General features: G+C 56.6%; 3 protein-coding genes across 6 annotated transcripts in view; 1 reads left to right on the forward strand and 2 right to left on the reverse strand.

Annotated features, from left to right (window-relative positions):
* Nucleotides 1-87: 87 nt before the first annotated feature.
* CCR10 (C-C motif chemokine receptor 10) lies at nucleotides 88-4,273 on the reverse strand. Its single transcript, XM_053212720.1, has 3 exons — nucleotides 4,092-4,273; nucleotides 1,834-3,266; nucleotides 88-980 (listed from the first exon to the last, which is right to left on the reverse strand). The coding sequence occupies exons 1-2, from the start codon at nucleotides 4,113-4,115 to the stop codon at nucleotides 2,199-2,201; spliced, it is 1,092 nt and encodes a 363-aa protein (XP_053068695.1). The 5' UTR covers nucleotides 4,116-4,273; the 3' UTR covers nucleotides 88-980; nucleotides 1,834-2,198.
* A 278-nt stretch (nucleotides 4,274-4,551) lies between these two features.
* On the forward strand, nucleotides 4,552-19,770 carry CNTNAP1 (contactin associated protein 1). Of its 2 annotated transcripts, none has more exons than XM_027048981.2 (24): nucleotides 4,552-5,052; nucleotides 5,933-6,034; nucleotides 6,129-6,322; nucleotides 6,781-6,928; nucleotides 7,006-7,209; nucleotides 7,837-8,021; nucleotides 8,588-8,731; nucleotides 9,403-9,664; nucleotides 10,130-10,279; nucleotides 10,538-10,709; nucleotides 11,159-11,265; nucleotides 11,412-11,531; nucleotides 11,885-12,088; nucleotides 12,290-12,446; nucleotides 12,530-12,657; nucleotides 12,966-13,151; nucleotides 13,620-13,841; nucleotides 14,098-14,337; nucleotides 15,576-15,929; nucleotides 16,528-16,655; nucleotides 17,109-17,202; nucleotides 17,401-17,646; nucleotides 17,755-17,802; nucleotides 18,422-19,770. In XM_027048981.2, the coding sequence occupies exons 1-24, from the start codon at nucleotides 4,989-4,991 to the stop codon at nucleotides 18,700-18,702; spliced, it is 4,140 nt and encodes a 1,379-aa protein (XP_026904782.1). In that variant the 5' UTR covers nucleotides 4,552-4,988; the 3' UTR covers nucleotides 18,703-19,770. The 2 variants fall into 2 exon arrangements, with proteins under 2 accessions (XP_026904782.1, XP_026904783.1); XM_027048982.2 differs by lacking the exon at nucleotides 4,552-5,052 and adding an exon at nucleotides 5,131-5,518.
* Nucleotides 19,771-20,053: 283 nt separating this feature from the next.
* Nucleotides 20,054-22,953, reverse strand: part of EZH1 (enhancer of zeste 1 polycomb repressive complex 2 subunit) — a 29,736-nt gene continuing 26,836 nt past the window's right edge. For 2 of the 3 annotated variants that reach the window (XM_027048985.2, XM_027048983.2), the window contains exons 20-21: nucleotides 22,700-22,784; nucleotides 20,054-22,423 (exon numbers count right to left, since the gene is read on the reverse strand). In XM_027048985.2, the coding sequence (XP_026904786.1) occupies nucleotides 22,363-22,423; nucleotides 22,700-22,784 (146 nt within the window). In that variant the 3' untranslated portion in view covers nucleotides 20,054-22,362. Of the gene's footprint in view, nucleotides 22,424-22,699; nucleotides 22,785-22,953 lie in introns of those variants that run through there. The other variant, XR_008294410.1, reaches the window with a different exon arrangement.

Below are 22,953 nucleotides of genomic sequence, written 5' to 3' on the forward strand. Positions count from 1 at the left end.
CCGCCTCCCCAACCCCCTCCCCTCCGACGGCCCCCCCCTTTCCCTCTTCTTTCTCTCCTCCCTTCTTTACAGGGCAGGGTGCAGTTTTCGTCACAGCCTCCCCTGACCAATCCCTGTGCCTGGCGCCGGGCGCGGCCACCAATCAGACCACTGAAACCGCGGCGGGTTGCATCATGTGCCCCTGGCTTGGTGACAGCGGGGAGGAGCAGAGGAATAAGGAGGGAGGGGGCAGTGCGATGTTAGCTACGCCCCTGTCTCTGAGGTCGGACTCGGAGTGCTAGTGATGTCACGGAAGCCCGCCTTCATGCCCGTTTTAACTCTTGGCTCACCAACCAAGAGATTAAAAACCCTCTCGAGGAGCTTTATAGAAGGAAGGGCATAGGGCATGAAGGAAGGCCCCGACTGCTGCCCTCTGAAACCCTGTCTCGTCTCAGGGTCCCTGAGAAAGGAACGAGACTTAGCTACCTGCGCCAGGCTCAGCTCTAGACGCAGCTAGCTCTCCGCCCCTGGATGGAGTAGTCCAATTCCTTGATGTGAGTCGCTTTAAAAATTAAGGTGACTCGGGAATTAAGAGACTCGGGAAAGTGAAGACCTAGGTCGGAAATGAAATCTAATTTAGAGCGCACAGCTCACTGAACTCCAGTGGGGAGAGTGACTTAAGATTCAAGGGAATTCTGTGGTCTTCGAAGAGTGGAGGCCTCTTGGGGTGAATAGCCTGGAGTTCTAAGTCGGAAGGGGTTAAGCGAGGCGCTAAATGGCCGGGGCGGGGCGGGGCCGCGAACGGGGCGGGGCCAGGGCGACCGCGGGCGCGCGCGTGCGTTGCTGACTCAGCGGCGATTCCCGCGGTCTCCGGTGGAGGGTTCCAGGTTGGCCCCCAGCGACTGGCTTGTGGGACCTTCGGAAGATCGGCGCCATCTCCGGGCCTTCCCTGGATCCTGGCCCCTAGTGGAGGTGGCTCTTGGTCTCAGCCGCCGGAGGCTCTAGGAAGGAAGGCTAGCCTGAGCTGGGCGGGGCGGGACAGGGCGGGGACGTCAGGCCAGCGCCTCCCTTGAGACCTCCCTGCCACACCCGCCCTTCTTGCCCGGGGTCCCCAGACTCCTGGCTGGAGTGGTAGGGGCAGCTTTGCTGACCGGATATTAAACTGCGAGCCTTGTCGCACGTGAACACCATTCTGCCTGTCGTGCTTGTGTAAAACAAAGACCAGGAATCAATGCGACCGTCTCTAGAGGCTATCTATCCCCGTCTCGTCCTCACCCCGGATGACAGTGACCAGCACTGAGATTTCCTAGGGATGGAGACATTCAAACCATATACTCGCTTCCCTGTCTAGATCCCGGGTCTTTGCAGGAAAGTTCTTTCCGATGTCTAACCTCTCTCTTTCCGGCAGGCTCAGTGCATTTCCTCTGACCCCGTCCCCAGGGAAGATGGAGAATGGCAGTCACCCCCACCCCCACCACACCCATGATAACGACTCTGGAAATTTTCAATTTGGAATTCTCTCCTTGGTTTTTCTCCAAGGTGAAAAACTCCGACTCAACTTTTTAAATAACCTTTTTCTTTCCGCCACAGAACTTTAGAAGGGACTGTAAAGTGGTAATCTAATCCAAAAGCCCACCCAAAACGGAAATCTCCTGCCCATTGTCCCTACCCCCACACCAGGCACAGGCACACACAGTCCCCAACAGCCTTAGCCTGAACATTCCAGAGGCCAGGAACCCGGTACTTCATAAGGCAGCCATTACTGGATAGCACTGTGGTTGTTAGAAAGCTCGTCCTTATGCTACTTTAAGAGGAACCCCAGCCCCTCGTTGCCTGGCAGCTTTCCCACCTCACCTCTTGTTCACAGAGACCTGGTGAGGGTGGAGGGAGTGTCAGTGCCTAGAGCTTCAGCAGGCTCAGCAGCCCTGCACCCCCACCCAGATTCTCAGCGCCTTCCACTCAGAGCCAAGCGCACTGAGGGGGAGGGGGAACCCACCGGTTCTGCCCTGCTACAAATCACTTCCAAGTCGGTGACTCAAAACTAGTAACAGTTGTTGGGTTGTATCTCATTTCCATGTTATCAATTTAATGTGGCAAAGTACAGAAGCAATTCCTTTAGGTCCCTACCTCCTTCTCAGGGTCTCCCCACCTACTCCCCTTTCCCACTACCCTCCCTGGAATCATTTCCTCAGCCCGCCCTCTCCCCTTGATTCGCAGCCCTAGTAGTCCCAGGAGGAGACACTGTGGGTCTCAGTGGGAGCCGAACAGGAAGAGAGGCGGGGCCGGCGGGGGCAGCGGCCCCGGGGGCGAGGCCCTGGGCTGCAGCTCCCACCCCGCAGCAGCCTCCGCAGGTCCTGGCGGAATCGCAGGCCCAAAAAGGCGTAGAGTACGGGGTTCAGGCCGCAGCGGGCCAGGGCCAACCCTCCGGTCACGAGCAGTGCCAGATCCTTGCGCTTGCTGGCAGGGCAGCTCCGCTCGCGGGCAGCCAGTAGGTCGGCCGTATCCAGTAGCAGGGCGAGACTGTAGGGCAGCTGCAGGACCACGAAGGCCGCCACCAGGGCCACCACGACGCGCAGCGCACGCCGGCGCTCGGGCCCCCTGGCGGCCAGCAGCGTGCGGCCCAGGAGCGCATAGCAGGCGGCCATGACGCCCAGCGGCAGCGCGAAGCCCAGGACCACCTGCGCCACGGCGCTTGCCCCCTTCACCGTCTGCGTGAGGCCCTCGGGAAAGATGAGACGGCAGCGCCGCTGGCCTTCCCGCTGCCCATCCTGGCTGAAAAGGAGAGCAGGCAGCGCGAGAAGCAGCGACAGCAGCCATACGATGGCTGAGACCACGTGTGCGCGGCCTGGCGCAGAGGGCCTCGGTCCAGCGGGGAGGGCCCGCGCGATGGCCACATAGCGGTCGGCGCTGATACAGGCCAGGAAGAGGAAGCCAGCGTGGAAGGAGGCTGAGTAGAGGCCCGAGATGGCGCGGCAGGTGGCACTTCCCAGACTCCAGCCCTGCAGAGCCCCGGCTGCGGCGAAGGGCAGGGTTAGGGCCAGCAGAAGGTCGGCCAGGGCCAGCTGGAGCAGGTGGGCAGAAGTGGGCGAACGGACAGCACGTCGGGCTGCCAGGTGGGTGGCCAGGACCAGGCCATTGCCGGCCAGACCCAGTGCAGCCACTGCCAGGGAGACACTGGGTTGGAAGGCCCGACTGAAGGCCTGGACATCCGCCTTGTAGCAGAGTTCTGGCAATGGCTCAGCCGAGTATGCCTCCTCATCATACCCAGAGTAGGGGCTCCAGGAGACCTGGGGAGGTCAAAATGAGAGGAGAGACCTTATGAGACACCTCCCACACACTTCCCCTTCCCCCACATACCTTCCAAGCTGGGAGCTTCTGTGACCGTTGTGCAGAGGGAGAAGATACAAACTCTTCTCCAAACTCTTCCTAGCACACCCTCCCAACAGGTCTTGGCTTCCACTGCACCCCTCCTGCCTCTGCATGCAGCTTCCTGGCTGACCTTGACCTGTCTGTATCTCAGTTGCCTAATATGTAATGTTGAGATTAGAAACCCTGACCAGCCCAAGCGGCAGAGTTGTTTGAAATAAGGAAGAGGTAATGGATGTGAAGCACCTGGGCTCTCCATGAGCCAAGGTTTCTGTCACTAATAGATCTTGGGGATTCAGTTCTGTTTGCAGCGCCCTCTCCTGGAAGAACACCTACATTCAGGCTTTGCCTCAGGGCTGGTCCCTGGACTCCAGGCATGGTGTGGAGAGGGTTTCTAATGTCTTTTTTCCTTTCTCCCCTCCCTGCCCCATCTCTACCTCCAGTACAGGTACACTGAATGACTCATGGCAAGGCGGGGGGTCTCAAGGGTTGGACCTCAGGTTTTCTGGTCTCGGTTGCAACCTGGGACCTCGAGGTTCAGCTCACTATTCCCCTCAGTCCAGTCTCATCCCCCAACCCCAGCCTCACATCACCAGCCCCATCTATCTGGAAGGTCCTGATCCCAGATGGCTCCAGGCATCCTGGATAGGTCATAGCATGGTAGAAGCTTGTTACCAAGTGGGGAATCCCATCCCTTTGCCTTATCCTCCCTCTCTATAACCCTTCCTCCCTGCCCCCACTCCCACCTGTTCTGCAGGCTCCGTCCCCATCTCTGGCTACACGGGTTTCTGAGGTATAGCCACTAGGGAGAGAAGTTAAGCTAGTGGGACAGGAAGGAAGGGGCGGGGAGAGGGGCCAAGAGGGCGGTGGGGATAGGGTCTGTGAGCCCTTTTTACCTAACTTTCCCATTCCACCCTCTATTTTTTTTTTCTTTTTTACCCTGCCAGTAGAAAAAGAAGGGGTTTTTGGAATATCATTTGCTAGCTACTTGTGTGATCTTGAGTATGTTTACCTCTTTGAGCCTCACGCTTTTCATCTGTAAAGTGGAGTAAGGTAAAAATGCTGAGTTGACAGGGTAATGAGAGTGCCTAGCACGGGTGTTTGGGGGCACAATTTGCCTTCAGAAAATGTTAGATTCTTTTACTTACTTATCTCCCCATCTCCAGGTAGCCACCACCCCCCCCCCCCCCCCCCCGCTTTTCTGGGATTTTTGAGGACCTCTCGGCTGGCCCTTGCCTTCCTTCCCCCATCTCTGCGGCCACAGTCCCTGCCAGCCTCGGGTTATTCAGGGTATTTCCCAGCGTCTGGAGGCTCTCTACCCCCGCCCTTTCGCAGCAGGGCTGAGGCGCGCGCTTGCGCGGGGTCCGGGAAAGCGGCGCGTGCCGGGAGAGAGAGGCTGGGGAAGGGGGGAGGTGAGAGGAGAGAGGGTGGGAAGGAGAGAGAGACCAGCGGAGAACCAGGAACGACAGAGAGAAGGGAGAAGGGTTGGGGGAGAGAGAGGACAGAGCGAGGAGTGGGTTAGGAGAAGAGACGGCGATCCGCTGCGAACCCCAGAAGGAGATTGGGGAGCCCAAGCTGGAACTGGAGCCCTACCCGGAACCGGGCACTGGGAGGCGGCCGCCGAGACCCATCAGCCCTGCACCATGTGTCTCCGGCTCTTCTGCATCCTGCTTGCCGCGGTCTCAGGAACCCAGGGCTGGGGCTACTGTGAGTGCCGGGCGCAGGTGCAAGCAGGGTTGGGCCGGGGAGTCCAAAGCCTGCAGGGCGGGTCTAGCCGCATTGCGGCTAGGTGGTCGCGGGTCCCTTCCCGGCCGGCGCGCGCTCGCTCATTCCCATCCTTTCCTGCCTCTCCCCCGCGCTCCGCAATGCAGCTCCGAGGCTGGCGCGCGCTCCCGGGGTGGTGCTGGGCTCGGAGGAGCCGAGGCTCGAGTCGGCCCGGGGTGGGGATTTGGGACTGGTATCCAAGCGGAAGTTGGTCTTGGGTTTGAGGGTTGGAGATAAGGGTGGTACTGGTGACCCGGCCAGGGTTAAGGTTTTGTTAGGGGCTGAGGCTGGGCTTGGAGCTGGCCCAGGGGCTAGGGTTTGGGGCTGGGGTGGATTTTGAGGCTGAGATCCAAGCAGGAGTTGGTGACCCTGATTGATGCTGAGGTTGGACATGGAGCTGGTGATGCTGGTAGGACTGGCTGGGGTTGGGACCACGGCCTGGATTGGGGTTGGTGAGGGTTGGGGGTGCTGATGAGTGGGATTGATGATAAGGCTGGGGCTGGATTGGTGCCTTGGGCTGACTCAGGTTCTATAAGATGCTGAGGCTTGGGGTTGTGTTTGGGAGAGTACTAAGCCTGGGCTGGTACCAGAGCAGTCACAGAGCTAGGGAAGGTCTGGCTTAGTGAACCCCCCAGGAGGAGAAGGCAGCCTCCCCGGAGTGTGCAGCTGTTGCTGCAGCCCAGATTGGGTAGATGGCTTAAGTTAGGGCTGGGCTGGCCGCTGGGGGACAGAGAAGGAGGAACTCCAGTTGCTCTGTGTGCGCGGCCTTTGGAAGGACCTGGGAGGGGTCGCCCTGATCAAAATGTCCGTTCCCCCAACCCAGACGGCTGTGACGAGGAGCTGGTCGGGCCTCTGTACGCACGCTCCTTGGGCGCCTCCTCCTACTACGGGCTCTTCACTGCGCCTCGATTTGCCCGGCTGCACGGTGAGTGAGGCTCCGCCCCAAGGCGTGGTGGGGGACTCTGGAGGGCTAGGGATGAAGGGAGAGCCGGGGGTGAAAGCCCTTGCCTCTTCTATAGGCATAAGCGGATGGTCTCCCCGAATTGGGGACCCGAATCCTTGGCTCCAGATCGACTTAATGAAGAAGCACCGGATCCGAGCTGTGGCCACTCAGGGCTCATTTAACTCGTGGGACTGGGTCACGCGTTACATGCTGCTCTACGGGGACCGAGTGGATAGCTGGACGCCGTTCTACCAGCAAGGGCACAACGCGGTATTCCAGGCCCCCTGTGCACACACTTGGAGAACCTCCTCAACTCTGCAACCTGGGCTGGGCACTAGCTTGGGGGAAGTGGAGGAGGAGGTGGTGTGGACACAGATGAGGAGCAGTGACTTCCAATCAGGGGGTTCAGTTCATAGGGACGGTCAGTTCGCCATGTGTGCGAGACATTCTCAGATGACAGGGTTTAACATACTTTAGGGTAAAATCTGGGAGAGCTTCTTGAAGGAGGTGACGTCTGAGTTGGGCTCTGAGGAAATAATAGGATGGTGGGAGAGGACATTTTACGCTAAGGCACCTGTTTTCCTAAAGCCATGAGGGGCGAGGAAATCAAGGAGAGTTTGCTTTCTGGAAGTCTAGATTGGCTGGGTGTGGCAGCTGTGGGCTGGGAGGCTATGGAGAAACGAAGTAGAAAGTGGGGACCTGGTCTCTCCTCTCGCCTTCTCCCTCAGACCTTTTTCGGTAACGTGAACGAGTCCGCGGTAGTGCGCCACGACCTGCACTATCACTTCACCGCGCGCTACATCCGCATCGTGCCACTGGCTTGGAACCCGCGCGGCAAGATCGGCCTGAGGCTCGGCCTCTACGGCTGCCCTTACAGTAAGGATGCGGAGGCCGTGGCGGAGCTCCTGGGAGAGTCTTCCCGGTCCTCGGCCCACCTACTGTCCTTTGCGCAGAGTCCGACGTGCTCTATTTCGACGGCGACGATGCCATCTCATACCGCTTCCCGCGAGGGGTCAGCCGGAGCCTTTGGGATGTGTTCGCCTTCAGCTTCAAGACGGAAGAGAAGGACGGGCTCCTGCTGCACGCGGAGGGCGTCCAGGGCGACTACGTGACATTGGAGCTGCAGGGGGCGCACTTGCTGCTGCACATGAGCCTGGGTGAGTTCAGCCACCCGGGGTGCGACCCCGGAGGCTCTGCTGCCACGCCCCTCGCTGCACCGCCTACGCGAAGCCGCGCCCACTGCCGATCTGGCCTTTCCTTACTGTTTGGATCAACCCGCCTTCTTCGTGTAGAATTTGGCGCTAGCAAAACACTGGACTCCAAGTCAGGAGATCTGGATTCCAGTCTCAGCTCCATTACCCGTGGGGCGACCTTGAACAAGGCACTTACCCAGTTTCTTCATTGTAGAAACCTTATATATACTACAAGTACATATACATATAAACCCAAAGAGTTGTTATTTTGTATCTCATTAGCCTTTATAACATCCATATGATGAGGGAGAAGCAGCGATCATGCCCCAAGTTTTACTGATTGGAAAACAAAGGCTCAGAGAAGTTAAATGACTTACCCTAAGTCACATATTCGCCAATGGCCACCACTCCATCCCAAGCTAAAGTCCAGTCTCTATATGCCCACCCTCCCTGGCTGCCCTGGGCCCTGTGCAAACTCTCTGTGCTCCTGGCTGCTGCTTCACCTGGGGGCTAAGCATCTCCACCTGGGGGTTCTCCAGGTTGTAGGTCTGACCCTGCTCTCCCTCCCTCCCCCCCCCCCCTGCCCCCCAGGCAGCAGCCCTATCCAGCCAAGGCCCGGTCACACCACAGTGAGTGCTGGTGGCGTCCTCAATGATCAACACTGGCATTACGTTCGTGTGGACCGATTTGGCCGAGAAGCAAATCTCACCCTGGATGGCTACGTGCAGCGATTTGTGCTCAATGGAGACTTTGAGAGACTGAACCTGGACAACGAGGTGAGCAGAGTGGTTCATTCAGTTGAGTGGGGTGCTGGGTGGGTCAGTGGGGGGACAGGAGTTTTCTCCACCAGAGGTAGGACCTTGCTTTCTGGTTCTTGAATATCCTAGCAGCTCTTGGCAGACCTGCGGCCCGTAGGCCTAGGTTTTTGTCACTGTTGTTGCTGTTAACAGGCAGATTTCCTGGGCACAACCCCAGAACTACTGACATGGGAATTGAAAATCTGGGTTTGGGGAATCAGGCAAGATGAGAAAATTGCCCCATTGGATTGCTTAACTCTGTGGAGTTGGTAAAGACCGTGGTTTGGATCTGCAGATAAAGAATCCCAGACAGGTTAATTGACTTACTCAAGGGCACGCAGCCAATTTGTGGCAGAGTCAGGGCTAGAACCCAAGTCTGGGGAAGCCCAGCGAACTTCCAGCTTTAATACTGATGATACTGGGGAAATGGATATTTCCAGTCTTCTATAAAGCCAGGCCCAGAGCCTGAGAAAGTGTGGGGCGGAAGAGCACGGGCACAGGCTCACACACCCAGGGAGCCTCGCCACCCCCACCCTGCCCCGCAGATGTTCATCGGGGGTCTAGTGGGCGCTGCGCAGAAGAACCTTGCCTATCGTCATAATTTCCGCGGCTGCATAGAAAACATAATCTTCAACCGAGTCAACATCGCAGACCTGGCCGTGCGGCGCCATTCGAGGATCACCTTTGAGGCCAGTGGGCAGGGGAATCAGGGAGGACGGGACATCAAAGCTGCTTGGAAAGCAAAGAGGTGGAGCAGGAAGAGATCTTGAGAATCAGATAAAAGCCGAGGATCCCTCTCTCCCCTGCCACATCCTCAAGTGGGGGCATCACCGACTCACAGGAGGTGAAAGGCCACCCCTCCCTAACCCCCAGTTATGAAGCTGTGGTCTGGCCCAACCACATCCTCAATTAATGCTTGAGGAAAAACAAGTGCAGAGACCGGAGTGGCTTGGCCAGAGATCACACAGTTGTGCAGTGGTTGAGTAGGGACTTGAACCCAGGGCTGTTTTGGTGTGACCCCACACCCCAACTCTGCAGCGGGCATTCTAATGTCGCTGCCTGGAAGCCAGCAGGAAATTGCCTCTCCAAGCTGGAAGGAAGGGAAGGGGGTGGTCCCCTGGAGAAGGCGTAGATCAGCGTTAGCCAATGGAGAGCCTTGAGGCCAGACTTGGTTGGAAACTCCGCCCCCCACCACAGCTGGATATGTTTGTGGGGGGTGAGGTCTTACCCCCTCCCTTCCCCCACACACTGCGAGGGAGTGCCTCAGAAGGGTCTTAGACCAGTATGAAAATTGAATCCCAGCAGAGGCAGATGTCTTCCATTCTCTCCGGTGCTGATGGATCCTTACTTTCGCCCTCAGGGTAAGGTGGCCTTCCGTTGCCTGGACCCGGTTCCTCACCCCATCAACTTCGGAGGGCCTCACAACTTCGTGCAAGTGCCTGGCTTCCCGCGCCGTGGCCGCTTGGCAGTCTCCTTTCGCTTCCGCACCTGGGATCTCACAGGGCTGCTACTTTTCTCCCGCCTGGGGGACGGGCTGGGCCACGTGGAGCTGATGCTCAGTGAAGGGCAGGTCAACGTGTCCATTGCGCAGACTGGCCGAAAGAAGCTTCAGTTTGCCGCTGGTGAGGGGCAGAGGGTGGGGGGAGGCGCCAGGAGGCCAGAGGAGGGCAGAGGAGGGGCGAGTGTGGGTCTGCACGGAGGACTTTGCCTCTTGGAGAGGGGTGAGGGAGGGAAGGGAGCAGAGCAGGAGGACCCTGGGCCCTGGGAGAAGGTGGGAGTGGATGGTGGCAGGGAGTCAGATCTGAGGAGCTAAGGGTGCTGGGAGAAGCAGGAAAGCTGAGAGTCCTGGTACCCTCTAGTTCCAGGGGAGGCTTGGGAGTTGTTTGTTAATTCATTTACAACTTTACAGACTGCATCAGCTGCTAGGGTTAGTGAAGACAGACATTCAAAAATGTCACACTCAGTGTGATAAGTGTTAATAATGGAGGGCACATAGGCACAGAGTGGGGTTGTTGCTTCCCCACTAAAGACACTTCTCTCAGAGTTTGGAGCTTCCCTCAGCCACACCATCCTCTTCTCCCATCCAGGGTACCGCCTGAATGATGGCTTTTGGCACGAGGTGAATTTTGCAGCACAGGAGAACCATGCAGTCATCAGCATTGATGATGTGGAGGGGGCAGAGGTCAGGGTCTCATACCCGCTGCTGATCCGGACTGGCACCTCATACTTCTTTGGGGGTAAGTGGGAGCCAACCTGGCCAGACTCCTATCTCTGGGTGGGAAGGCCCCACCAAAGTCCCCTCAGATGGGGCTACATGTAGCGTTTTGTGGGGCTAAATCCCTCTTTTCCCTCTGGTGCCTTGGAGACTGGAAGGCCATTGCCATTGTCTGTTGGCCCCCTTCCTTCCTTCATGTCTGGCTTTCCCTTGGCATCTCCCTGGGGGAGGGTCTCTGGGGTCTCCCCTGGGGAGGGCCTCACAGGGGTGGTTGCTCCAGGTTGTCCCAAACCAGCCAGTCGATCGGGATGCCACTCCAACCAGACGGCGTTCCATGGCTGCATGGAGCTGCTCAAGGTGGATGGTCAACTGGTCAACCTGACTCTGGTGGAGGGCCGGCGGCTTGGATACTATGCTGAGGTCCTCTTTGACACATGTGGCATCACTGATAGGTATCCAGAAGCCCCTCTCCCTACAAGAGGTGACCCCTGCAAAGCCCCCTTCTGTAGTCTTCCCATGGGAGTGGCCATTCTCAATAATCTCCCTTCTCCTGGTCCCAGGTCCTCAGTCTCCCACCTGGAGATGATTCCTCCTTGACCTGTTATCTTAACCTCTTGTCCTCCTTTACCTAATCCTTCCATTAAAGTGACACAAGCTCAGAATGGAAATGAAGCATCTGTTCTTGGCCCTAGGGGGTTTTCTTCTGGAGGGGGGTGGTGGGAGAGGGGGCCAGTAGAGGGTGAAGAGTCCTTGAGCCCCAAGGACTCATGCACCAGCACTTAGGCTTCTACGAGGCTGGTTCTGGTGCTCTCAGGAGCCTGGAGTGAAGCTTATAGGGATCAGACCCCATTCTCACACTCACAGTAAGGCGCCTGCCCTTGGTGCTGGCCCTCTTCCCTAGGTGTAGCCCTAACATGTGTGAGCATGACGGACGCTGCTACCAGTCCTGGGATGACTTCATCTGCTATTGTGAACTGACAGGCTACAAGGGGGAGACCTGCCACCAACGTAAGCGCAGTGGGGGATGGGGGAGACTCAGGGGCAGGGGAGGCCAAGAGGTTGCTGGGGATCATGAGGCTGCTGGAGACGGTAGGACTGGCACTCCTAGCCCTCTGACCCCATAAATGCCCTTTGCCCACCCCCTGACCTACCAGCTCTGTATAAGGAATCTTGTGAGGCTTATCGGCTCAGTGGGAAAACTTCTGGAAACTTCACCATTGATCCTGATGGCAGTGGTCCCCTGAAGCCATTTGTAGTGTACTGTGATATCCGAGGTAAGTGGCTCTGATGAGTGGTGAAGGGGCAGCTGACAAGGCTGTGTGGGGGTGTGGGGAAAACAGGGGGTTGAAGGGGGGACAGGGGCCAGCAAGATCAAACTGTGGTAGGGGTAAAGGATGGCAGAGGGGAAAGGGGACACTCAGGAATGTGTAATCTAGCCTTGCTGATAAATTCCAGCTTCCTGATCCATTCCAGCTGTCCAGCTGTCACACCTCCAGCCGACAGTGGGCTGGAACGGAGCTGCTGGTCACATTTATTGGCTCTGACTAGCAGCAGCAGTGGTGGAGGTAGGGAGATGGGTAGAGAATGCCCATCTTGAGCCAAAGCTCTGTCCATTCCCCTCCCCCAGAGAACCGGGCATGGACAGTTGTGCGGCATGACAGGCTGTGGACAACTCGGGTGACAGGTTCTAGCATGGAGCGGCCATTCCTGGGGGCCATCCAGTACTGGAATGCATCCTGGGAGGAAGTCAGTGCCCTGGCCAATGCTTCCCAGCACTGTGAACAGTGGATCGAGTTCTCCTGCTACAATTCCCGGCTGCTCAACACTGCTGGTGAGGGCCAGGGTCACCGAGGGTGAGGTGCAGAGCTGGGGGAGCGACCCATGGGGACTTGGGAGGAGAGAACCAGAAGTTTCAGCTAGAGCCCTCGCTCGAACATTCAAGCGAGGATCGGGGCTGCTTGGAAAGGCGAGAGAGGAACCCAGGGGCTAATGGAGGGATGGGGCCTGGAAACTGCCTGCACGTCTTCTCCAGGAGGCTACCCCTACAGCTTTTGGATTGGCCGAAATGAGGAGCAGCACTTCTACTGGGGAGGCTCACAGCCTGGGATCCAGCGCTGTGCCTGCGGTCTGGACCGGAGCTGTGTGGACCCCGCTCTGCACTGTAACTGTGATGCTGACCAGCCCCAGTGGTGAGGGGCGAAGGGACAGGGCATTCAGGATTCCAGGGGCAGCGGAGCAGCAGGGGCTGAACCACTGCATCCTGCCCCCACAGGAGAACCGACAAGGGACTGCTGACCTTTGTGGACCATTTGCCCGTCACTCAGGTGGTGGTGGGGGATACGAACCGCTCCAATTCTGAGGCCCAGTTCTTCCTGAGGCCTCTGCGCTGCTACGGCGATCGTGAGTGGCAGACCCCTTTTGTGTGCCCTCCTGGGCTTGGCTCTCCAGTTTCCAAAATTTAGGACACCTGGCCCACTGTGGGTCTCTAGGACATACTGCCAGACACCCAGCTCCTGCTGTGATATGACCCCCGTCTGTGTGGTTCCCCTGTACCTTATTCTCTTTCGCTATACCTGTTTCTCCCCCCCGCCCCCACCTTGGACACCCCTAGCTGTCCCCTTTTGCCCTACCTTCTCCCACACCACCCAAGGCTCCCTGCTCCACTCTCCAACCTCCCTGATCCAGCCTTCCTCCTTCTGGTTTTATAGGAAATTCCTGGAACACCATCTCCTTCCACACTGGGGCTGCTCTGCGCTTTCCCCCCATCCGTGCCAACCACAGCCTTGATGTCTCCTTCTACTTCAGGACCTCGGCTCCCTCAGGAGTCTTCCTAGAGAACATGGGGGGCCCTTACTGCCAGTGGCGCCGACCTTACGTGCGGGTGGAACTCAACAGTGAGCAGGCAGACATCAGGAGGGATGTGGGCTAGATGAAGATCTCGGGGGGGATATGGGGTAGGCAGAGGCTGGGGGAAGGGACAAAGGCAGATGCCCCTCGAAAGGCAGCACGGAAAGGGCTTTAGATAACTGTAAGGCCCAGACCAAGCTCTGTTTTGGTAGCTGGCTTTGTGAACTTAGGCACTGTCTTCACCTCTCGGGGCCTTAGGGCCCTTGTGAATAAGGCAGCTGGACTCCTGAGGGGTTTCCAACATGACTAGCTATGCTTCTAACCTCAGAAATGGGGGTGTAAGGAACTCAGAAACCAGGGGTGTAAGGTTTCAAGGAGTTTATGGGTTTTGTCCCGGGCCGTAGACAAATTGGAGGGACATTCAAGGAGCTCCAGAGAGTGAAGAAGAGAGGTGGTCTGGGGTAAGGGATCTGTGAGGTCTGAGTCCTTTCTCCCCACCCCACTGCATTGTCCAGCGTCCCGGGATGTGGTCTTCGCCTTTGACGTGGGCAATGGGGATGAGAACCTGACCGTACACTCCGATGACTTTGAATTCAACGACGATGAGTGGCACCTGGTCCGGGCGGAGATCAATGTGAAGCAGGCTCGGCTCCGTGTTGATCACCGGCCTTGGGTGCTGCGGCCTATGCCCCTGCAGACCTACATCTGGCTGGAGTACGACCAGCCCCTTTATGTTGGTAAGAAGCAGCCCCGAGGCGGGTCTGAAGCTTCCTTTACCTTCCCACCCCCTCCCAACCGTTCTCCTTGTTTCCAGGAGCCCCATGTCTTAGATCCTGATCCCCTCTGCTGCAGCGTGACCCAAAGGCTCACCTTTCCTCTCTAGGCCATGGATTTTATCCTATTATTACATTCCCCTTGGCTCCCTTCCAGACCCCAGTACTGATCCCTGTCTCTGGCTTGACACCCTTTTTTTGACCTGCCCACCCTTCTCAGGATCTGCAGAGCTTAAGAGGCGCCCCTTCGTGGGTTGCTTGAGGGCTATGCGTCTGAATGGAGTGACTCTAAACCTGGAAGGCCGTGCCAATGCCTCGGAGGGTACCTCACCCAACTGCACAGGCCATTGCGCCCACCCCCGGTTCCCCTGTTTCCACGGAGGCCGCTGTGTGGAGCGTTACAGCTACTACACGTGTGACTGTGACCTCACGGCTTTTGACGGGCCATACTGCAACCACGGTCAGTGCGGCTGCTTGTGCGAGACTAGGGAGCCACAGGGCACAACGGGACGTAGGGAGGGCAGGGAAGGACGGAGAGAGCAGAGTCAGCGACAGGGAAAACTAGAGTTGTCCCTGGGTTCCTGAGCTCTCATCCGGGGCGTCAGGCAGCTGAAGATCCTGGATGACTCCAAGTCATAAAGTGGGGCCAAGAAGGGATGGTTCAGCTGGCTGGTACTAAAAGAACTTAAAAGCAACAAGCAAATAACTTCCCCATCTTCCCACTGTCACTAAGTTACCGCAGGTTACCCCTCTTGCAAGCATAGTCACCTCAGGCTGCGCGATGCCCTCCTTGGCCATTTCCTGTGCTCCTAAAACATGTCTACAGCCTGGCTCTTGGTTAAGGCAAGCCTTGACATTCACCATAGCAAGATTCTGCACATACACCCAGACTGCATCCTTCCTAAGGCTGGTCTAGGAGGATGCACGCGCAGGTAGGTTAACGGTGAGAGATGTCTGGTGGTGCAGGAAGACACAGGAACTCCAATTAGCTGAGGACCTTTGGTCTCAGTTTGGAAGTGTGAGTAGTGGGCCGCCTGGCTGGCTCAGGTGGAAGAGCATTCGACTCTTGATCTTGGGGTTGTGAGTTTGAGCCTCACGCTGGGTGTAGCGATTACTTAAATAAATAAACTTAAAAAAAAAAAAAGTAAGTGTGAGTGGTGGCGAGTGTACCAGATGGGGTCATGATACCTCGATTCTTTTTTTTTTTTTTTTTTTTTTATGTTTGTTTATTTTTGAGAGGGACAGAATGTGAGCAGGGGAGGGGCAGAGAGAAAGGGAGACACAGAATCCGAAGCAGGCTCCAGGCTCTGAGCTGTCAGCACAGAGCCTGATGTGGGGCTCGAATGCACAAACTGTAAGATCATGACCTGAGCCAAAGTTGGACGTTTAACCTACCGAGCCACCCAGGCGCCCCATGATACCTTGATTCTAATCTTGGCTCTCCGTAGACTGCTTGCCCTTACAGAAGTCACTAGCCATTCCTGTGCCTCAGTTTCCCCATCTGTAAAATGCAGGGGTTGCGTTAGATGATCTTTCCCATTTCTCACAGTTTTGAGATTTCCCTTCTGTGACATAGAGGCTCAAGGGGACAGAAGAGTGAAGTTCTGACAGTGTGCTGTGGTTCGAGGGCAAGTGCCAGGGTGGGTGTGCAGATGGCGTAGTGTCTGAATCCCTGACCTCATAACCCTCCGCCTTCAGATATCGGAGGTTTCTTTGAGCCCGGCACCTGGATGCGCTACAACCTCCAGTCAGCGCTGCGCTCGGCCGCCCGGGAGTTCTCCCACATGCTCAGCCGGCCGGTGCCCGGCTACGAGCCTGGCTACATCCCCGGCTATGACACCCCTGGCTACGTGCCTGGCTACCATGGCCCTGGCTACCGTCTGCCGGACTACCCCCGGCCCGGCCGGCCCGTGCCCGGTTACCGTGGGCCTGTCTACAATGTCACCGGTGAGGAGGTGTCCTTCAGCTTCAGCACTGAGTCCGCCCCTGCGGTCCTGCTCTACGTCAGCTCCTTTGTGCGGGACTACATGGCTGTGCTCATCAAGGAAGATGGTAAGCTCGCATAGGCTGCCCCTCGGCTCCCTCTGCGTGCAGGGCTCCCTTCACTTTCACGACTGTTGGTTCACTAGTAGAAGGACCCAAGCATTCTCAGAAGATGGGGGCTGGGGCACCTGGGTGGCCCAGTCTGTTAAGCATCAGACTTTGGCGCAGGTCACCATCTCATGGTTCGTGAGTTTGATCCCGGGGTCGGGCTCTGTGCTGACAGCTCAGAGCCTAAAGCCTGCTTCTGATTCTGTGTCTCCCTTTCTCTCTGCCCCTCTCCTGCACATGCTCTGTCTCTCTCTCTCTCTCAAAAATAAACAAACATTGGGGCGCCTGGGTGGCTCAGTCGGTTAAGCATCCGACTTCGGTTCAGGTCATGATCGCATGGTTGGTGGGTTCGAGCCCCATGTCGGGCTCTGTGCTGATAGCTCGGAGCCTGGAGCCTGCTTCCGATTCTGTGTCTCCCTCGCTCTCTGCCCCTCCCCCACTCCTGCTCTGTTTCTGAACATAAAAAAATTAAAAATAAATAAACATTTAAATAATTAAAAAAAAAGACGGGGGCTGTGGGAGCCAAGAGGAGACTCCCTTTGTCCTCCCCATCCCACAGGGACCCTGCAGCTGCGGTATCAGCTGGGCACCAGCCCCTACGTGTACCAGCTGACCACGAAGCCGGTCACAGACGGCCAGCCACACAGCGTCAACATCACCCGGGTCTACCGCAACCTCTTCATCCAGGTGCGTGTGGAGGGAGGTGGACGAGGGAGGTGAGCCGACTCAAATCGTAACCTCGTGATGGTGTCCAGGAAAATGTCAAAGAGTTAGCATGAGTAGAGCACATCGCAATGTACAGAGGATTCTCATGGGTAGTATTACCTCATGCAACCCTCACAACTCCGGGAGGTGGTTCAGGTGGGCAGGAGTTCTTATCACGTCTGCTTTATAAATCAGTAAATGGGCTCAGAAAGTAAAGGGGTTTTCCACAAAGTCAAGCCACTGGTAGCTTCAAAGACGGCTCAGAACGAGGCCGTTGGGTTTTTAATATGAAATCCTTCATCCGGACCCAGGGGTTGTCCAGCCAGGACTAGGCCGGGACTCACCACCAGTGTGGACAGAACAGGACTTCCTGCGTGGTCTCGGCCTCGTCGGCCTCTGGTTCTCCCTCCCTCAGCTCCTCTCCCTCCCCCTCAGGTGGACTACTTCCCACTGACGGAACAGAAGTTCTCACTGTTGGTGGACAGCCAGCTGGACTCACCCAAGGCCTTGTATCTAGGGCGTGTGATGGGTGAGGCGTGGGTGCCATCATGTTTGGGCTAAGGAGTTACGGGTGAGGCCCCCGGAGCCTAGAGAGCGAGGGACCTGGGAAGGGCTGGGAAAGCGGCGATAACAAGGCGCAGGAACCCTGCAGACAGCGAGATGGGTGAGAGGGGCCAGGCTATGGGTGGTCCCAGCCCCTCTCCTTCTGGGCCGGCCTCTCCCTCAGAGACGGGAGTAATTGACCCGGAGATCCAGCGCTACAACACACCGGGTTTCTCGGGCTGCCTGTCTGGTGTTCGATTCAACAACGTGGCCCCTCTCAAGACCCACTTCCGAACCCCTCGACCCATGACCGCCGAGCTAGCTGAGGCCCTCCGAGTTCAGGGAGACCTGTCGGAATCTAACTGCGGAGCCATGCCCCGTCTTTTCTCAGAGGTGCCGCCTGAGCTGGACCCCTGGTATCTGCCCCCGGGTACGTCCAGGGCACATGGAGGAGGGAGGGCAGTGAGGGACGGCAGGGAAGGGAAACGATTCTTTACAAGGAGGGGGTTTCTCCTAACCGGCGCTCTCTCCTCTCCAGACTTCCCGTACTACCACGACGAGGGATGGGTTGCCATACTTTTAGGCTGTGAGTAGCGTGATCACTACCCTGACCTCCTAATTCTACCCTCGGTCAGCATTCCCTTCCCCGTATCCCCAGGGCTGAGGGGTGGCGAAGGCACTCAGTGCGGGGTGGTGCAAACAAGGATGAGCCGGGCTGTGCTGACGGTAGTATGGCATTGAGTTGGAGATTTTTATTATTTTTTTAATGTTCATTTATTTTTGAGAGCGAGTGAGCACGAGTGGGGGAGAGGCGGGGGGGGGGGGGGGACAGAGGATCCGAAGCGGGCTCCGCGTTGACAGCGGCTAGCCCGATGTGGGGCTTGAACTCACAAACCCTGAGATCATGACCTAAGCCGAAGCCCGACACTCAGGCGCCCCCAAGCTGGAGATTTTTAAATGTTTGAGGACGCTACAGGCTTTTAGTTGAAATGAAATATTAAAAGGGGGCTATGGCTAAGGGATGAGGAAAGGGGGGTGCAGTAACACGTAGAGAGGTGAGAAATGGGTAACAGGAATTCAGACCCGCCAGGCACTTGGGAATGGCCTGACACGATCGAACGGCAGCCAGTCACACGCGTATTCTTTTGGCCCAAGCATACATAACATTCAGACCTGCCCTGAACTCTTCCTTTTTCCTTTTTCAGTTTTGGTGGCCTTCCTGCTGCTGGGGCTGGTGGGGATGTTGGTGCTCTTCTATCTGCAAAATCATCGCTACAAGGGCTCCTACCACACCAATGAGCCCAAGGCCACCCATGATTACCACCCTGGCAGCAAACCCCCCCTACCTACTTCAGGCTCTGCCCAGGCCCCAGCCCCTACACCGGCTTCCACCCCAGCCCCAGCCCCAGCCCCAGCCCCAGCCCCAGCCCCTGGCTCCCGGGACCAAAATCTCCCCCAGATCCTGGAGGAGTCCAGGTCTGAATGAATCAGGAAAAGGGCTTTAGGGACCACGTCCATCTCCTCTGAGTTCCCCAATTCCTGCCTCTCCCCACCCTGTCAGGGACATTTGGCTCCTCTTAGCAGGTTCTGCTCATCCAGAGGATGCCCCTCCTGCCAAGTTTGGTGGGCAGAGCTACAGATGGGACCAAAGAGAGTGGCCGAGCCTCACTGCCTAAATCAATGCCCTCCCGGTCCCCGCTTCCCCAGGCTTCTGGTTGTTTGCCTGCCCCAAAGGAGAAGCTCCATGGGGTTGAGACAGGCCCTCCCTGCCATCCCTGTCCCAGCTGCTGCCAGGGATTAATGACAGAGTGCAAGAGAGATTAACTGCTTCCCTTCAAGTATTCAATCTCAGCAGGGACAGATGTGTGGGATTGCAGGGATGCACAGGGCATGGGGGGAGGAGGCTGCTAAATTACATCCCCTAGCCTCCCCCCTGCCCTGCAGAATGCCTTCCATCTGCTTCCACTCAGTTGGGGGTTAGGGAGGGCTTCATTGCTGTCCCCCATCCTCTCTTTTTTGTTTTTTACGGAGACCGAGAGGCCTCGGTTTTAGCACCTTAGTACCTCCGCTGCTTCACATGCTTTAGCCAAAGCCATAAAAACAACTTGCAATGTAGAGAGAATAATGCAGATGCCAGTGCGTTAGCCTGCCCTCTATTGTTCCTCCCTCTTCCAAGATATGCAATAGCCTTGGTGCCTGTCCAAAGGCTTGGCCCCCTCTCCAGTGCATGAGGAGCCCTCTTTCCTCCGCTCAGAGATGCTGCTTCGTTTGCCCAGGAGGTCATGTTCTTTATATATATTTTTTGTTGCAAAGTCTCTCTCTAGAGAAACTCTATATACTACTCTAATTTTTTAATTATCAGTTTATATATAAAAGAAAAAAATTGATCGACTGTCCTGTCCTGTGCTGTGCCACGGTCTGTAGTTCTTGCTTTTCCCGTGTTGGAAGTCTCGTGAGGTCGGCTGGCCACTCGGCCAGCCTGACCCAGCCTCCACTCTGAAGCCGTGCTCGCAGAACCAGAACCGTTCTAATAAAGCAGAGTGGCAGAGCCCCAGTCTGTGCGTGGTAGCTGGCGTCGTGGCTGGGGGTAAGTGGGATGACTTTCAGGGAACTAACTGGAGGGCTCAGAAATTTCCACCGGGAATCCTCTGAATCCTTGCATCGCCTGCCCGGGGCCTGACCGGCTCTTGCCAACCTTCCTCACCACCTGCCCCCCAACCCCAGATCTCAGTGGACAGGAGGGGATCTGAATGCTAACGCTTTAGCCCCAGCTGCCCCTGTGCTGCCATCCCTGGATCCTTCCAGCCCCAAAGTACACAAGGCAAAACTTGCCAAAATGGACTCTATCACTTTATTCAGATAAGAGGTCACAAGCCACAGGACTTTAAAGTGCGTGAAATTCACTGGCGATAAAGCCGCACATATACCAGCCTCCCCCACCCCAAGTCCCCACCACCTTGCTCCATCCATCAACCATGTCTGGGGGGAGGGGTTGAGACCCGTCATTAAACGTGGGGGACAGCAGGGAAAATAGGAATGCTGGCAGAACAGGAGTATCAGTGGTCTGAAACTGGGAAGGACAGGGTTCCGCATGCTGAGGGAAGAGTGGGGTCAATCTAGCCTCTCAGTGGCTGGATGTAATTTTTTCCCCATGATTTCCTCACAGCCAGCCCCATTTTCAGACAGACCTAACTCCTGCTTCTTCATTTGTCTCTGATTTTCCCCTATAATTTACGAGTACTTCAGAGCCCAATCGGGCTAGAGGGCATCCCCGGTACACAACGGATACAAACCACAGCAGATGCAGATTTCGGAATGGTGGCGGGGCTGGCCGGTCAGGTGGGAAGAGGCTTCCGTCAGGAGCTGGCTGGGTGTGTGCTGAGTGCATGAGTGCTCACAAGTGTGGCGCGTGGAGATGTGAGTGTGTGTGTGTGCACGTCCCACCCAAATCCCCAGGCGACGGTTTGGCCAGAGGGAACCCCACTCCTTGCTTCGTGGGACAGCCAGTAGGGATGGAGGAAGGGAGTGGTCAGTACAGACTGAGGAAGAAAGGCTTGGATTCCCTAGAGAAAAGAGAAGCCTGCTCCCTATGCTGATATTCCCTAGGCCAGCCTGTCACTGCCACGTCCTTTTTACCCAGCACAATGCTCCTTATTCCCTGTCAGCTCAGCACGCCAGCCACAGACACAGGGCTGGCTCCTAGAGCTGGCCCCATCCTCATTCACTTCCTGTGTGTCAAGGAAGCTCCTCCTGCCTCCACCAGGAGCTGAGACAGAACTGGAGGGGAATCTTCCAACCCCCTCTCCTTCCCTTTCCCTTAGGAATGGGATTTGGGCAGGGATCCCAGAGACTTTAGTTCAAACTCCACCTCAGCTACAGACCTTCTCAAAGAAATAAAGTGCTTTGCTCTTCAAGAATCCCAGAGAGAACGGCACCATGCAGTGGCACAGGAGGTTGGCCTGCTTCTTCTCAACACTTCAAATACCCTCCGCCAGTGTGCACTTGCAAGCGTGGTGCCATCCTGAACACATGCAACTTGGGAGCCCCTCATCCATCTCCAAACACATGCTGTCAACTCACCCTCTCCAACAGCAGGTGCTACAGACAGGAAAGTAAATCACCTTGACAACCTTCCCCCTCTCTAGTCCAGGCTTTCGCCCATCTACCCAGAAGAGATAAGCAACAGAGGCCCCATGGGCTTGGCCTCTAAAGGGAATGCAAGGCCTGAAGACGGCCTCCATACCCAGGACCAGAGCGCGCACGCCCGGCCTGGCCCGGCATACCTCCTGTGCGTCTTCAGTAGCAGCACGATGCCTGCCTGCGGTCGCCAAGCCCGAGCTTTGGAAGGAGCTGACAGGGCGCTGGCACCTGCTTTCAGGAATCTGAAAACTTATCCATCCATCTCCAGAGTACAGAGAAAGTTTCTGAAAGCCTGTTGGGCCCCAAGCTTAGCAGCTGAACTGCTGTCATCAGGATGGCTCTCGCTCTCTGTCCATGGAAGAACGGCACTTAGCTTTCCTTCTCCCGGCATTGAATTTCTATAGTCAGAACCCACACTCCTTCAATGTGAACCCCGCCAGGAGGGAAGAGGTAGTAAGGTGACCCGTCTCCCCTCTGAATTCAGTCTGTGCCACCCGCCAGGCTTGCCTTTAACCCAGGCCACTCGTAAGCTCCAGGTACCAAACTTCACTTAGCCCATCCTCTCCGGTCCTACGACCAACCACAGAGACATAGGCTGGCGACCCAATTAGACAAGGACCCTTGACTTGGAAAGTTAGAATTACAGGCCAATGCTTGTTAGGAACTGCCCAGGTTGACTGCTGAGGCCCAAGACCTACGGAACGGACAAGAAACCACGCTGAGCCACCCACCCCCAGCCTGTGCTCTCTTCCTCCAAGGCCTGAGACGCGGTCTCCCGCTTCTACAGCTCTCTCCTGGGGAGCCCAGCCCTAGCTGCCTCTGTCTCCTCTCTCACTGAGACAGTCTGTCCCCACTGGACACAGCGGAGGCCTCGCTGCGCAGGGAGTGGGTGGGGGGTTTCTCGGTGTGGGAGACACGTAGTGCAGGAAAGTCGAGCAGCGGTGCTGTGTGCATGAGAGCAAAGACAATGCTGCTACCATAAGCGCTGGCGTGGGGCCCAGGAGGGCTAAAGGACATCAGTCTCCCGCTCGATCCCCACGTACTTGAGGGCATCAGCTTGGCTGTACCTGTCCCGGGACAGGAGGAGGAATGAGATTACTGTCAAGGCTTCTGTGACTGAACAGACAGAATCCCCTCTATTTTGCTTCCCCATCTCTCAGAGCAGTTTACAGTGCTCCCGCTTCTGGGGCAAGGCACCAGGGAGCAGAACAGAGGGAAAGACTTGACCACCACAAGACCCTCTCCTTCATCTGTATCGCCCACTTTATGCCCCCAAATCAATTCTAACAGCCACCCTTCTGCCTTTGGAGCTACCTCCCAAGGATCATTTCTGGCTGCCTCACCTGTAATCAAAGAAGAGCTCTTCACCAGCTTGAATTGCCCTTTTAGCAAAGATTCCAATGCGATGATCCCCGTTCACCATGACCACTGCAAACAGGACAAAGCCAAGGCTAGGTTCCTAGTCAGCTCCAAGCCAATAATCGGCAGGTTCTGGGCTGATTTTCTCCCAGTTCCCAGCGAAAACATGAATAAAGTGGAGTTTAAAAGCAGTCAGTAAAGACAGTTGCCTCTCTGCTTTTAGATCTGTTATTCGGGC

This window comes from Acinonyx jubatus, chromosome E1, assembly GCF_027475565.1.
Source record: "Acinonyx jubatus isolate Ajub_Pintada_27869175 chromosome E1, VMU_Ajub_asm_v1.0, whole genome shotgun sequence".
NCBI classification, from domain to species: Eukaryota; Metazoa; Chordata; class Mammalia; order Carnivora; family Felidae; genus Acinonyx; species Acinonyx jubatus.